This window comes from Musca autumnalis, unplaced genomic scaffold (genome assembly GCF_047663935.1).
Source record: "Musca autumnalis isolate F117 unplaced genomic scaffold, ASM4766393v1 scaffold_1, whole genome shotgun sequence".
In the NCBI taxonomy this organism is placed as follows: domain Eukaryota; kingdom Metazoa; phylum Arthropoda; class Insecta; order Diptera; family Muscidae; genus Musca; species Musca autumnalis.
Window position 1 is genome coordinate 26861061 of NW_027411644.1, and position 16026 is coordinate 26877086.

At 37.1% G+C, this 16026-nt stretch overlaps 1 protein-coding gene across 1 annotated transcript; it reads right to left on the bottom strand.

The window, feature by feature from the left end:
* Positions 1 to 5175: 5175 nt before the first annotated feature.
* On the bottom strand, positions 5176 to 6828 carry LOC141388862 (uncharacterized). Its single transcript, XM_073959847.1, has one exon. It carries the CDS (start codon positions 6826 to 6828, stop codon positions 5176 to 5178), a length of 1653 nt encoding a protein of 550 aa, XP_073815948.1.
* Between the last annotated feature and the right edge of the window lie 9198 nt (positions 6829 to 16026).

Sequence of the window (16026 nt, forward strand, 5' to 3'; positions counted from 1 at the left end):
CTACCCCTGTGCACTGTATATAACGTCTATTTTGTCTGTATGATTATGTATGTTAACTTTTTGTATTAATTTGTGTAAATTTGTATATTTAAATTTTTCTAAATTTTTTGTAACTCGTACCACTGTGTTATGTTCGTACCACTGTGCAACGTTAATTTGTTTTATATTTGTGTAGGGTCACTTTGTGTATGTAAAAATTGGTATTTATTGTAATTTTTTATTTGAGTATTTTTTCCACTGTGTACCACTGTTCTAATTTTGTCGTTTGTACCACTGTGCACTGTTTTACTGTTTGTACCACTGTTTTTGTTCGATATTTTTTGTTAATAATTTTATTTTTATATTTTTAATTTTTTGTATATAAACTTTTGTGCCGCACTGTATTTCCTCACTTTTGTGTTTTAGTGTAGTTATCTTCGTTCCCTTTTGTTTTCTAAATGTATTTATTTTCCTTGTTCCGTTTTGTTTTATAAAAGTTCAATTTTTTGTTCACTAAAGGGAACCACTATTTAAACTTTTTTTGTTTTTTTCTCTTTTTTATGTCGATCTTGTACTTTATGTACTCACGGGGTTATGTGTTTGTTGTAAATTTTTTTTCGCACTTTCGTGTAAATATGTATGTATTCACTGTTTCTTTTATATTTCTTGTAAATTCTTTTTTGTGTCACTCACAGATGTTTGTATATTTTTTTGTAGTTTAACCACACTTTTTGTATGTATGTATTTATGTATATTTTGCCACTTTTTCGTCCACTCACTGTTCTTGTTGTATTTTTTTGTAATTGCCCGCACTTTTTGTATGTATGTATGTATGTACTTTTTTTGTGTTTTTAGTTATTTAAAAAACGTCACTTTTATCCGGCACTGAAGGATCAAATGTTTCGCGGCTTACCTTTTGTATGCCTTTTTGCAATAACAAGAGTTGTTGTTTTTCGTTTTAAATTCAAGGTGTTGATTTTTATTTACAATTTAGGTTAAGTAGCAAATTTGATGTAGGTTTTAGTTTTAAGTAGGCAATATTTACAAATTTTTATTCACAATTCTTTAGGTTTTAAGTTTAGGCAATTTTTAGGTAAATTTTAAATAGGCAATTTTAGCAGGTAAGTTTTAGGGCAATTTTTAGGCAAATTTCAAGTAAGTTAAGGTAAGTATTTGTGTGTGTGTTTAACTTATTTTCAGCTTGTAAGTTTTAATTAGTAAATTGTAGGTTTTAAGTAGTTTTAATTAGGTAAATTTAGGTTTTAAGTTTCAACAATATTTTCGTGTTTTGTACTTTAACTTATTTTGTACTTTTGGTATTTGTGTGTTGTTTCTTTATGTTTATAAATTCAATGTATATTTCTGTTGTGTAAATTCACTTTAGTTTAAAATTTAGCTTTTTGTATGTTCAATGTTCTGTAATAATTTTAAGTGTGTTATAAATGTTCACTGTTTTGCACTTGTCACTGGGGGGAGGAAACTTTCAAACTTACGCGATCGCGGTTATAAAAAGAACTGGCCGATGCAATAATTTGCATCAGCTTAGCTAACCGATTTACAAATCTACTTTATGCTTATTTACTTCCAATCGGTTGGAATTTACCGGTGACTGCGCATGAGTGTGTGTGAACTATTTACCATGTTTACACCTTTTAGGTTTTACATATTTTCTAATTTTTGCCGCAGTCACCGCTAACTCCAACCGACAGTAGCGAGCAAAAGTTTACGAATTTATAAACACGGCCTATGGAACAAATGTTCTGCAATGGACCAGTTATGTAACTAAGTAAGTATTTTATAAGGACCTACACAACACTAAACCTGGATTTTTTAAAGAATATCTTATAAGGACGTACACAACACCAAGCGTGGATTTTCTAAAGAATATTTTATAAGCACCTTGTAATTTTTTTAATGACACACATATTTCCGATGGTATCCGGAAACGCACCAAATATTAAATCTTTTTATTTTGTATTCCACCCTAGAATGTTGTGGTTAAATTTAAACGGTCTCCCTGAGTTAAGGGACGAAAAACTCCAACATTAAAAATCCATAAATGGAAAAGCACACACACCCAGAAAATGCATATTCGTCCCGCATGGAATTGCATTGTTTTTTTAAGCTTTACATACTTACTCGCTTATATTTTGTGCTGATATAGAAAGTTTTAAAACCCATGGCAACTAAAATATGGCAACGTCCTGTGTGTGTGTTTGTTTTTTTCCCGTGCACAACTTAAGTCTAGAAAACTATAGATAAAAATGGTGCATGGCTGACTGGGTTTATGCTATGTAACCTCTTGCACACACAAATGGGCACTCAAGCACACATATTTGTATGTGCGTTTAAATACATTGTCTATAACCTGATACATTTTTTTCCAATTGGCAATTATTGTAAATGGGATTTTCTCTTCAGTTTCAATTAATTTCACTTTACTGCCATCACTTATAAAGTGGCCACCTCCTTCGTTTCATACCCCAACAGCCAGCAAGAACCATCGCCATTAAACAGAAAACCGCTTTAAATCTACTTTGGAATATTTCTACTATTGGGAGGTTGTTGTGCGTTGGATACATGAAATATGCATCTGTTAAAACTGATGGCGAAAGGTTTACAGTTTTATGTACGTCGTAAGAGTTGCTGTTTTTTTACATTTTCTCTCTCATTCTTAAAGAACTTTATTTTGCCAGCCCTATGTGAAGCTATTTGTCTGGCCTTACGGTACAAGTGTTTGTGATATTATGTCTTTTTGGGTAAATTTAAAATGATTTTAGTTGTATTTTATGCCCAAAGTTTGGCCATTTACTATTACGGCACCCTGAAGCAATTCTTGTCTTGTATCATCTCAGGCAATAGTCATTAGTTAAAAATCGTAAGTGGTAGCGGTTTACTCACACACCGAAGCAGTACCTTGTTAAATGTATGTCAAGGATAATTGGTATTGGTGCTAATATTGCTACTAATGATACCCTTGTCCTGCTTCTACGCACACTTATCCACAGACACATACAATCTAAAATAAGCCATTAAATGTAATGTTCGTAAATGTTTACATAAAAGATTATTTATCCTTCTATTGGGCATGTTAGAGAACCTAAAATGCTGTTATAGACCCCCACAAGTGTTGTATATGACCATAAATGTATTTTCACTGGCATACAAGAGCCAAACTTAAAAGGAACTTTTTTTACCCCTCCTTGTAATATTTATTTAGCTGCACTTCAATCTTATGGACATGGCCTTATTAACTGTTAGAGTGGGGGTTTTGAAAAAAAAAACTTTTTCAAATATTACAAAATAATACTGAATGGAACAAAATCGTGTTATGTAAATTATTAAAATTAGTTAAGATATACATTTTAATGAACTAACCTACACTGAACTGAACCTACACTAAGCATAACCCAGTGAACAAAGGAAGTACCTGCAATTTTCTAAAGGACACGGGGTCTAAAGAAGCGAACTTTTACTAAGAAAGCCTCTGAAGAAGTATACTTTCCCTAAGAAAGCGTCTAAAGAAGTATCCTTTCGCTTAGAAATAGCCAAAAAATATCCTTTCCCGAGGAAAGAGTCTTAAGAAGCATAATTTTTCTTTGAAAAGTGTCTTAAGAATCACCCTTTCCATGGGAAATGGTCTTAAGAAGAACCGTTTCCTTTGGAAATGGTCTTACAAAGAACCCTTTTCTTTGGAAACGGTCTTTCCTTCGGAAAGGGACTTAAGAAGTACCCTTTCCTTAAGAAAGGGCCATAAGAAGCACCATTTTCTTAAGGAAGGGTCTTAAGAAGCATCCTTTCCTTTAGAAAGGGTCTTAAGTAGCAACCTTTCCTTAAGAAAGGATCTTAAGTAGCAACCTTTCTTTAAAAAAGAGTCTTAAGTAGCAACCTTTCCTTAAGAAAGGGTCTTAATAGGCACCCTTTCCCTTGGAAAGGGTCTAAAGAAGCAACCTTTCCGTTGGCAAGGGTCTAAAGAAGCACCCTTTCCGTTGGCAAGGGTCTTAAGAAGCAGCCTTCCTTTGGAAGGGGTCTAAAGAAGCACCCTTTCCGTTGGCAAGGGTCTAAAGAAGCAACCTTTCCGTTGGCAAGGGTCTAAAGAAGCACCCTTTCCGTTGGCACGGGTCTTAAGAAGCACCCTTTTCTTACGATAGGGTCTTAAAAAGCACCCTTTTCTTAAGATAGGGTCTTAAAAAGCACCCTTTCCTTAAGAAGGGGTCTGAAGAAGCTCCCTTTCCTTAGGAAAGGGTCTTAATAAGCACCCTTTCTTTTGGAACCACACCCCGTTTGATCCACACCCCTTATAGAAGACGCCTCTTTTAAGCCAGACCCCTTATAAACCACACCCCTTAAGTCACATCTCTTATAGACCACGCCTCCTTTATGCAACACCCCTTATAGACCACACCTCTTTTAAGAAACACGCCTCTTTTAAGTCACACACCTTATAGACCACGCCTCTTTTAAGTCACACCCCTTATAGATCACGACTCTTTTAAGCCACACCCCTTATAGACCACACCTTCTTTAAGCCCCCCCCTTATAGACCACGCCTCCTTTAAGCCACACCCCTTATAGACCACGCCTCCTTTAAGCCACACTCCTTATAGACCACGCCTTCTTTGAGCCACACTCCTTAGAGACCACGCCTCTTTCCAGAAACACGCCTTAGACTACGCCTCCCTTAAGCCACACGCCTTAGACTACGCCTCTTTTAGGTCACACCCCTTATAGACCACGTCTCTTTTAGGTCACACCCCTTATAGACCACACCTCTTTTAGGTTACACCCCATGTTGGGTGAGGAATCCGCCTCGCTAGTGATTTCCACGGGATTTTGAATAAAGAAGATATTGGTTTATCAAAAGAAATTCAATTTATTTCAATCCAATATTTCTTATATTAAAATTCCTATAAAATAATTTGGTTTACATTAATTCAAATATATCCAGTTTTAGTTCACCATATAGCTTACTTTTTGGTATGGAAACCACTAGAATATTTTATGATTTACTAGATTATTCAAGATTATATTTCTAATTGAAAATATCGCAGCGTCCGGCCAGGCTAAGTACCAATTTCCAAAGACCCGAAAATGGCGCCTAGCCATTGACGTGAATGCCAAAAATTTAACTCCGAAAAATTATTCGACGAGTTAATATAAACTATTTTAGATAAAAGCTAAGCGTATGACAACAAATTATACACTAAATAAAAGTTTTGCAGGTGGCGGCAACATCCTCCCCCCAGTATGACAAGGGGAATCATCGCCGGCATACGACTTTTGGGAAGCCACATCCAAAACTGCCAGTTTCGCCACAGGTCGTTCCAGTATTCCAGTAGCAGTGAGAACCTTCGCACTTCTAACCTGCCCATCCTTTGCCAATCTAGTCTCCAGTACCTTACCTCGGGGCCAGACATTACGAGGGAAAAAGGGATCAACAATCACCACTAAGTCTCCTTTACGAAGAGGAGCATGCCTTTCAAACCACTTTGACCTGCACGTTAACGAGGGCAGATATTCTGCCAACCACTTTTTCCAGAACATATTAGCATACTGCTGAGAAATTAACCAACTTTGCCTTAGCACCACACCACTATCATCACACATAGACATTGGTTTGAGTCCATTGGAGCTTCCCACTAAAAAATGATTCGGCGTAATCGCTTCTTCAACTTCATCACCTATAGGTACATATGCCAGAGGTCTTGAGTTAATAATATTCTCAACCTCAATTAAATTGCTGAAGAGTACTTCGTCACTTGGAGCTCTTGAGGGGGTTATTTTATATAAAACTGTTTTTATTGAACGCACTAATCGCTCCCAAGCACCTCCCATGTGCGGAGAAGATGGTGGATTGAAGTTCCATTTTGTAGTAGTGGTTGTAAATTCTCTAACAAACGCATTTTTATCGACGTCATTAAGAGCTTCTCTCAGCTCCCGCTCGGCACCGACAAAATTGGTGCCATTGTCGCTAAAAAATTCTCTTGGAATGCCTCTTCTGGCCATGAAATTACGTATAGCTAGTATGCAGGAACTAGTATTAAGAGAATGCCCAAGCTCAATGTGGACTGCTCTCATCGTTAAGCATGTGAATAGACAACCATATCGTTTTTCCTTATGACGACCAACCGTTACCATTAAAGGTCCAAAGAAATCCAAGCCTGTGTAAGAGAAAGGTGATTCGAAAGAGGCCAGTCTAGCACGAGGCAATTTAGCCATTAGTGGAACGTTTGGCTTAACCTTATACACCTTACACCATTGACAATTCCTGGTAACGTGTTTATATGCAGTACGTAGTTTATTTATAGAATACTGCTGTCGAATTTCGTTCACTGCCGTTTCGTGATTCATGTGGTGATACTTAATGTGATAATCCATAATTAGGAGGTTGGTAATATAACTTGACTTAGGGAGGATTATAGGATTTTTCTGCTCCTCTGGTATCTTAGCTTTATCAATCCGTCCATCAACTCTAAGAACACCACTGAGATCTATGAATGGCGACTTCTTATATATTTCACTAGACTTCGGAATACTTTCCCCAGTCCGCAAGCAGGAAAGTTCATGGAAATATTTCTTTTGTTGAGCCTGCCGCATAAGAAAGTTTGATGCATTCACCAACTCCTCTTGGGCGAATTCTCCCTTCTCAATTTTCAAACTTTTAATATAATCTACAAATCGTAGAAAATATGCTGTAGTTCTTAGCAGGCGCTTCCACTTTGAAAAACGTGTCTCATCTATGATTTTATTCAACATTGTTATCTTTAAAGTGTTATGAATCATTTCTTCACATGTATCCTTTAAGGCTGTGGGTGAATCCGGCCAGGTACTTTTATCCTGGTATAACATCTTAGGACCCATAAACCACCTACTAAAGCTGTCAATTCGAGGTATTCGAGACCATTTGGTGGCCTCATCTGCGACATTTTGTTTGGTAGGTATGTATCGCCAATCGTTAGGTGAGCTGAGCTCTAAAATTTCGCTTATTCGAAAAGCTACAAACTGGTTATACTTCCTATGATCGGAATTTATCCAGCTCAAAACCGTTTTGGAGTCCGACCAGAAGAATTTCCTCGATATATTTATCTCATGATTGTCGGAAATATACTTAGAATAACGAGCACCAATTAATGCAGCCATTAGCTCTAATCGTGGCACCGACGTAATCTTTATGGGAGCTACGAGTCTTGGATCCAATCAGAGTGCAAATTATGTTGCCACATGTTGTTAATCGAAAATAACATACAGCAGCGTACCCGTCCTTACTAGCATCCACAAATGTATGCAGTTCCACTTCGACACCATTATAGCTGGAAAACGTTTGCAGATAGCATCGTGATATTTTTATTTCTTGAACATTTGGTAAAACATTAATCCATTGAGTCCATTTTTTCGCCAAATCCGGGGATATTTCTTCATCCCAATCTGTTTTGGCTCTCCATACCTCCTGGAGCAAAACTTTAACGTACATAATAATATTGCCGATAAGACCAAGTGGGTCAAAAATTGACATAACTAAACGAAGCATTTCGCGTTTAGTTGGATATCGTTTGCTGAATATGTCGCTATCTAATAGCCATTTAGATATTTTAAAAGTAATTACGTCTTCACCATGTTCCCAGAATACACCAAGAACCTTCTCAACTTGGCCAGAGTCCTTTAGATTCAAACATTTGTTGCCATTGCTTTGAAGCGAGTCTGAATTAGAGTGCAAAACTTCCTTGCTATTTGAAATCCAATTACGAATGTTAAATCCACCCTTTTGATGAATAGTTTTGATTTCAGATACTAATTTAATAGCCTCTTGGGGAGTATCGCATGATATAAGAAGATCGTCTACGTAGTGATTTTGTTTGATTGCTTTAACAGCAAAAGGATATTCCTCTTCGAATCTATCAGCATTCAAATTTTTGATGTATTGTGAAATGCTAGGTGCACATGAAGCACCAAAAATCATAACATCCATAACGAAGACTTCCGGCTCTATATCTCGATTACAGTCCCTCCATAAAAAACGTTGGACATCACGATCTTCCTGTCGTATAAATATTTGGTGGAACATTTCTTCAATGTCACCACACACAGCCACCTTCCTTTGACGAAAAGCAAACAAAACTGTTGGCAATGAAGCTAGCATATCTGGGCCTTTGAGTAGAAAGGAGTTGAGTGATACACCATTTACCTTGGCTGCGGCATCCCATACCACTCGAGACTTCCCAGGCTTATTTTTATTGAAAACCGCGAAAATAGGCAAATACCACACCTTTCGATTTGTACTGACCTCTTTAGTGGTTAATTTTCGGATGTATCCCTTTAACTGGTATTTGGAAATTGTACTCTTAAATACATCTAAGAGTTCGGAATTTTGATTCAACTTCCGCTCGAGGCAAAGCAATCTTTTCATGGCCATTGGGTAACTGTCGGGCAGACTCAAAATGTCAAATTTCCACAACAACGGAGTTTCAAAGTGACCGTCATCCCTATGTCTCACAAATGTTTTTAAGAGTGTAAGAGCTCGCTCATCATCCTTCCCTACTAGTGGATCTTTATGACTAATCCCTATACTATCAAGGAAATAAAAACTTTTCACCAAATCATCTAAGTCTCGATTTTCCTTACTACACTCGCATACATGATAACAAAAGTTTTTACTTGCCTCCGTATTTTGACATACTGCACCGTATATAATCCATCCAATCTGTGTAAGGACAGCCACTGGTTCATTTAGACACCCTTGTTTTATTTTTGATGAAATCACCAAATTAAAATGATTCAATCCAATAAGAATCTTTGGCACGGCATTTCGGTAGCTTTTTATTGGTAAGTTCCTTAAATGTTGATATTTTTGCTTGAGGTCTCCATAATTTAACGTTTGGCTTGGAAGATCCAATGATGTCACAGTGCTTACATTCAGAGGTATACGTTTTCCATTTTCACCTGAAATATGTATGGTTAACTTTTTTGAATTATTTTCACATCTTTCCATACCGCCTGTCCACCGTAGACACAAAGGGCTGGCCGTACCAGTCAGTCCCAATCTATCTAATAACGATTCATCCATTAAACTTATTGACGATCCTTCGTCTATAAAAGCAAACGTTTCAATCATTTTATTATTTCCATACACTTTTATCGGAATTATTTTAAATAACACTTCTATAAAATCACTACGATGTGCATTAATTGTTTCCACTTTATCCACATGGCAAATATTGCTTTCTTTTGTTTTATTATGATCAATTGATTTATCGCTGTCATTTGATAAAGAATATCGATGTAAAGTGGGATGATGATAATATTGACATCCCTGCTCCCCACATTGTGATCTCTTCTTACATTCACCTTTGTGTTTGAATAAGCAACTCTTACAGAGTTTGTGTTTTCTAACAATATTCCACTTATCAGTACGATTAAGAGAAACATATTTAGAACAGTTGGCAATCGATTTGCAATTACTCAAATTACATACAAAACACTTGCGGCCTTCGTTGTGAGTGTGAATGTACGCTCTCTTACTATTGTTGTTTAATTGCGTTCGTTCTCTTCTGTTCGTATAAGAGTTTTCAACTGTTATACAGCTGGCAGAGATACCAATGTCAAATATTCACTGAGCGAATGCACACATATTGGGGGTTTTGTTTTGATTCAATATTTGCAATTTTTGTGCTCCCCACTGCAGCTGATAGAATGGTGGCATTTTTATACCCTATACCACAATGTGGAAAAGGGTATTATAAGTTTGTTTTGGTAAAAATTCATGTAACACCGCGAAATATTCGTCGGAGACCCCCAATGTGGTATACTAATTTTCATATCTCGACGAGATAAAGCGATTTTGAGATGTGTGTCCGTCCGTCCGTCCGTCCGTCTGTCCATTATAAATTGTAAACACGCTCCAGGCCGCAATTATGGACCGATCGTCACGAAATTTTGTATGGAGGTCGGGTTCAGATCAGAATAGATCCCTATTCTTATTGGTGATGATCATGAAATATTTAGCGGGTGAAATGGACCAAAAACATAATATTTATCCAATTTTCTAGCGGCTCTGTAGGTCTCAATAATAGTCCGATCAACGCGTAATTTTAAATAAGGTAAGAGTATATGACAAAGGAGAAGCTTGCAATTTGAGATGGCGATCGGATAATATTTAGAGGGTTAAATGGACCAAAACTTTTGTGTGAAAATTGTGAAAATGTTTAATATACAGCATATATCTTAATTCCTGGAAGTGACATTCCGGACAAGTGAGATATACTTGAAAGTGGAACGCTTGACCTTTCAATTGATGTCAATTATGTTGATGTGCATGATCAGATAACAGAGTTACAGCCTAATATATCCCGTTATTTGTTTGTAGTGTAATAATAAACTCGATAGAAGTCGCAATTATACATCAATAGTCACGAAATTTTGCACCGGGTAAGAGTATAGTTCGAAAAAGATGCCTACAATTTTGAATGATGATCTGATATTCTTTAGCGGGTGAAATGGACCATTACTTTTGTATGAAAAATATAAAAATTTTATTTTTGGTCGATATTTTAATTCCTTGAGGACATATATATTTCGCAAAGTAGCCTACATATGGAAAAAAAAAACTACTGACCTTTTCTCTGATGTAAATTGCAATAAAGTGTTTGCTAGATAACGGGCCTACTGCCTACTGTAGAGAACCACATTTTTATCCCATGCTACTTATTGTCTCTCCAAAAGTTTATGTAACACCACGAAATATTCGTCCTAGACCCCTTATTTGGTATGCCAAAATTCATATCTCGACGAGATAAAGCGATTTAGCGATGTGTGTCCGTCCATTAAAAATTGTAAACAAGCTTAAGGCCGCAATTATGGACCGATTGTAACGAATTTTTTAAGGAGGTTGGGTTCGGGCCAGAATAGAATTGATTAGTTTTTGGTGATGATCGTGAAATGTTCAGGGGGTGAAATGGACCAAAAACAACATTTTAACAAATTTTGTAGCGGCTCTGAAGGTCAAAATAATAACCCGCAAAATTTTAAACAAAGTTTGAGTTTATGATGAAGAAAAAGCGTACAAACCAACGTGAAGATCAGATAATACTTAGCGGGTTAAATGGACTGAAACATTTGTGTGAAATTGGTAAAAATTTCAATAACGTAGCGGTTAAACAACGGAAGTAGTAGTACTACGTAAGTGGGTTTCATTGCATTTTAGTTTGTGTGAACTAAATTTTCCTTTCCTGCTACAAAAATGTCTTTGTCATGCTACTCGTAGATAACTTTTTGGTTTTGGTCATAAGTATTATACATTACATCTCTGATATTTGATAATTAAATTTTCACAATCGTTGAAAAGAAGTTCCGTGGAGAGCGATTGTCCAGGGATAGTGGTATAGGGTATCCCATGGTCGGCTCCGTCCGACTATAGACTTTTCTTACTTGTTTGTATTAATTCTTGGAGTAGTGAAAAGTTGTTCAATTCATCTAACAAATTAGATGATTCGATTGTGGCAATTAAACTTTTTACATTAATAGCAAATGTGGTAAATGAATTTAAATTGCTCTCATCAAGAGGCGGTGTGTTCCTTATTCGGGTTTTAATGGAATTTACAATTTTTTCAGGTTGGCCATATAAAAGGCGCAATATTGACATAACCCAATTCACGTTTGCTGGATGTACCAAAATGTGCTGAACTTGTTTTAATGCATCACCAGATAGAGCCTTTTGTAGTCTAATGAGATTTTCGCTGTCGGTAAATCCACACACTTCTGTTGACCATTCATACGTGGATGAAAATAAGGGCCAGTCCTCCGGATGTCCGGAAAAGTTTGGCAATTCCTTGGGAACGGATTTACGGGCTTGGTGTTGACTGTGATTCAGCTGTGTTGTTTCCATGTATCTCGTTGATGTCGTTGGTTCGGTAAATTCAATATCGTTTGTGAATATATTTTGTTGTGCAGAGTGATGTGTGCAATTAAAATTGTTGCTGTGGGATGTATTCGTACGGCCTCGTGAATTTGAGTGTATAGAAGTATTCGGAACTGGCGGACCTTGTGAAATAGGAATGTATGAGGGATCGTTGGCAAGATTTGTACCAGTTGATGGATTGTGACCAGACGTATAAGGAAGCGAGTGTCTCCGTTGATTAATATAATTTGATGCGAAACCTGATGGAAATGTTGAGTTAAAAATTCCTTGCGATGTGTTTGCAGGAACATTGGTAAGCATCGGTTCAATATTATTATTTAACATCTGGTTGTTGAAATGAGTACATGCTTCTGAATTGTTTCCAAAATAAACAGATTTTTGTGGCAAGTTGTTTGACGCTTGCGGTTGGGCCGTTTTATTTTGTTGATGCGGATTTGCATGACGTTGATCCGATAGCGGCTCTTGTGTTGTTTTATTTGGATTCGTAGTTGCACAATCCGCTTGAGGCTGGTTTTGCAACCAATCGTGGACAGACAATGAACTTGACGTAGAAGTGGTACTAAGACGTTCATTTTCATGGCGTTTTAGTAACCTATATTTCTTCTCTAAATATTTTTGGTTAAGAGACCTTTCCTCCTCTAAACGTTGAAGATCCAGTTGAAGGCTCCGTGATTGGGAGTTACCAGAATGTCTCGAAGAATGATTACTTACACTGCTAGAAGAGCGGGGTGACGTAACATCAACTTGATTCGATATGCATGTTTGGCATTTGAAAACTGAGTTTGATACTTCGTCGTTTCCATTATTTTGTGGAGATTCGAAGCTCTTGTGGCAAATGGTGCAGGTAATCAAGTTTTAGTCAAGTGGGTTTGGGCAAGGTGGAGATTTAGGACAAAATAGTTGACCCTCCATTGGTACTTACTGTGATTGGCAAATAGGTGCTGAATATAGATACTTCCACGGATAGAGTTGTAGATGCTTGATTGGCACAAAAAGAATTTTAAAAATGTTGGGTGAGGATTTCCACGGATTTCGCTAGTGATTTCCACGGGATTTTGAATAAAGAAGATATTGGTTTATCAAAAGAAATTCAATTTATTTCAATCCAATATTTCTTATATTAAAATTCCTATAAAATAATTTGGTTTACATTAATTCAAATATATCCAGTTTTAGTTCACCATATAGCTTACTTTTTGGTATGGAAACCACTAGAATATTTTATGATTTACTAGATTATTCAAGATTATATTTCTAATTGAAAATATCGCAGCGTCCGGCCAGGCTAAGTACCAATTTCCAAAGACCCGAAAATGGCGCCTAGCTATTGACGTGAATGCCAAAAATTTAACTCCGAAAAATTATTCGACGAGTTAATATAAACTATTTTAGATAAAAGCTAAGCGTATGACAACAAATTATACACTAAATAAAAGTTATGCAGTTGGCGGCAACACCCCATTTAGACCACACTGCTTTTAAGAAACACGCCTTATAGACCAAGCCTCTTTTAAGCCACACCCCTTATAGACCACTCCTCCCTTAAGTCACACCCATTATAGACCACGCCTCCCTTAAGCCATACCTCTTTTAAGCTACACCTCTTATACACCACGTCTATTTGAAGCCACACCCTTTATCACCACACCTCTTTTAAGCTACACCTCTTATACACCACGTCTATTTGAAGCCACACCCTTTATCACCACACCTCTTTTAAGCCACACCCCCTATAGACCACGTCTCTTTTAAGCAATAGCCCTTAGAGACCACGCCCATTTTCAGTCGCACACCTTATATACCACGCCTTCTTTAAGCCACACCCCTTATAGACCACGCCCATTTTCAGTCGCACACCTTATATACCACGCCTTCTTTAAGCCACACCCCTTATAGATCACGTCTATTTTAAGCCACACCCCTTATAGACAGCATCTATTTTAAGCCACACCTCTTATAGACCACGTCTATTTTAAGCCACACCCCTTATATACAGCATCTATTTTAAGCCACACCCCTTATAGACCACGTCTATTTTAAGCCACACCCCTTATAGACAGCATCTATTTTAAGCCACACCCCTTATAGACCACGTCTATTTTAAGCCACACCCCTTATAGACCACGTCTATTTTAAGCCACACCCCTTATAGACCACGTCTCTTTGAAGCACCCCTCTTTTAAGTCACGCTTCTTTGAAGCACGCCTCTTTTAAACCATACACCTTTTAGACCACGTTTCTTTTAAGACGCACCCTAATTTTATTCTTTTAAGCCACATGCCTAATATACCGCGCATTTTTAAGAAACAGCCCTAATACGAGTATACCACGCCTCTTTTAGATTACGCCTCTAATAGACCAAATCCTTAATGGAACACCCCCCTAATAGACCACGCCTCGCCCCTTTGAAACAACTCCAAACATTTGACATACACCTAGTAAACCACGCAGCACCCCTTTTAAACCACGCCTATCATATACTAGGTCTAATCCGTCCCTAATAGGACACGGCCTGGTAGATCTTTTCCCCAAGTAATCACCTGACTTTTACGTCCAGCAGCTTAAGTTGCGTTTCTAGTTAATTCACGCTTCTTTTAAGCCACGTCCCGTAGCTTAATATTTCTTCTTCAATTTTAATGAGGTGGATCCACACCTTCTAGTTCCTCTCTATAATAAAGTTTAAAAACTTCGCTTAAGTTGATGGGTATTGATTTTTTTCCGATGGAAGTCCTTGTGGTATTGATTTCAATGACATAATTTGTTCATTGGCAAGTCAATAGTTTCTAACAAATCTCCAAAATTCCTACTCAATATAACTTTCGTATAGAGTGACTGGTATTGGTCCGAACTTTCTCTCAAAATTGCTATAAATCAAGTTCGAAGATGTTCATTTAATGTTGTCGGAGGATAGCTTTAGCCAAAGGTAGTCTTGACAGTTATGATTACAAGGTAGTCTTGACAGTGATGATCGCGGGCAAGTCTATGCTTCTTGACATGAGGGCCCGAAAGCTATGTAAATCCTGTAAGATTCAAAGAAGTCCTATTTCGGACAAATCCTTCCCGTATATCCTCTACAAAAGTTAAACAATTTCGCTTGGGTGCAGTTTTGAGGGCCATTTGAGGATCGTTGGAAATTTTATTGCTCTTTTTATCAAATCAAAGATGATATACTGTTCTTGGACAGCTCAGATTTCCATTTTAAATGCTGGTTTAAGCTGATCAGAGCATATTTGCTTCCAAAGAAAATATTTCACATGGAAATTCTTATGCAAAATGTAAGAAAACTAACACAGATAAATAATGTTCCCCCAAACTGGTGGTAAACATATCCTGTAAAAGTGAAAGTATGGATGCGTACTAAATGCCGGAAATTTCATCTACTTCCACTTTCGATTTATCGCAATAAAAAGAAATTGTGAATATGAAATATGTTTATTTCATGATGCACAAGTAATCGTATGGCTATGTTGTCAGGTAGATTTTTGCTTCTGATGGTGTTGTTGTTGATATTGCGATACTACCATTACCCTAATGCAGTGCCTGCCATTATTAGCATCACCACCACATTATCTTGAATATATCATGGCTTTTCCTCACAACTACCACGGCTGATGGTGATATGGTTGATGTTGGTAATGATGATGTATGTTTGTGTAGAAGAAGAACGGCAGAAATGCTTTGAAGTTGTTGTTTCTGTTGAATTTGTATTCTACTTAACGGGCAATACAAGTTAAGATGGCTCATGAAGTGAAGTTTATGGTGATTGATGATGGCTAAATACATTGTTCCGCCATGGTTAGTATGCAAATAGTGTAAAGTGTAAGTTTTAGTTACGCTCAGTCTCCCTTTATCCCTTTAGCTTTTACTATACGATAATCAACTACAATGGGGAAAATAACAATAACGTCAACAACTGCAACAAAAACACATAAACTACAAAACATAAATTTTTATCTGCACTTCCTTTACTTTGCTCTCCCTCTCTCTCTTTCTGGCTCCCTCTGCAACTATGCCATAGTTTATCATTAGGCAAACATCCTTTGTATCAATGTCAACATGTACAAAGGACAATTTTTAGCGAATAAAAGGGTGGAAGTGGTACCATAGTTTAACCCAGCAGAAACCATCCAAATACC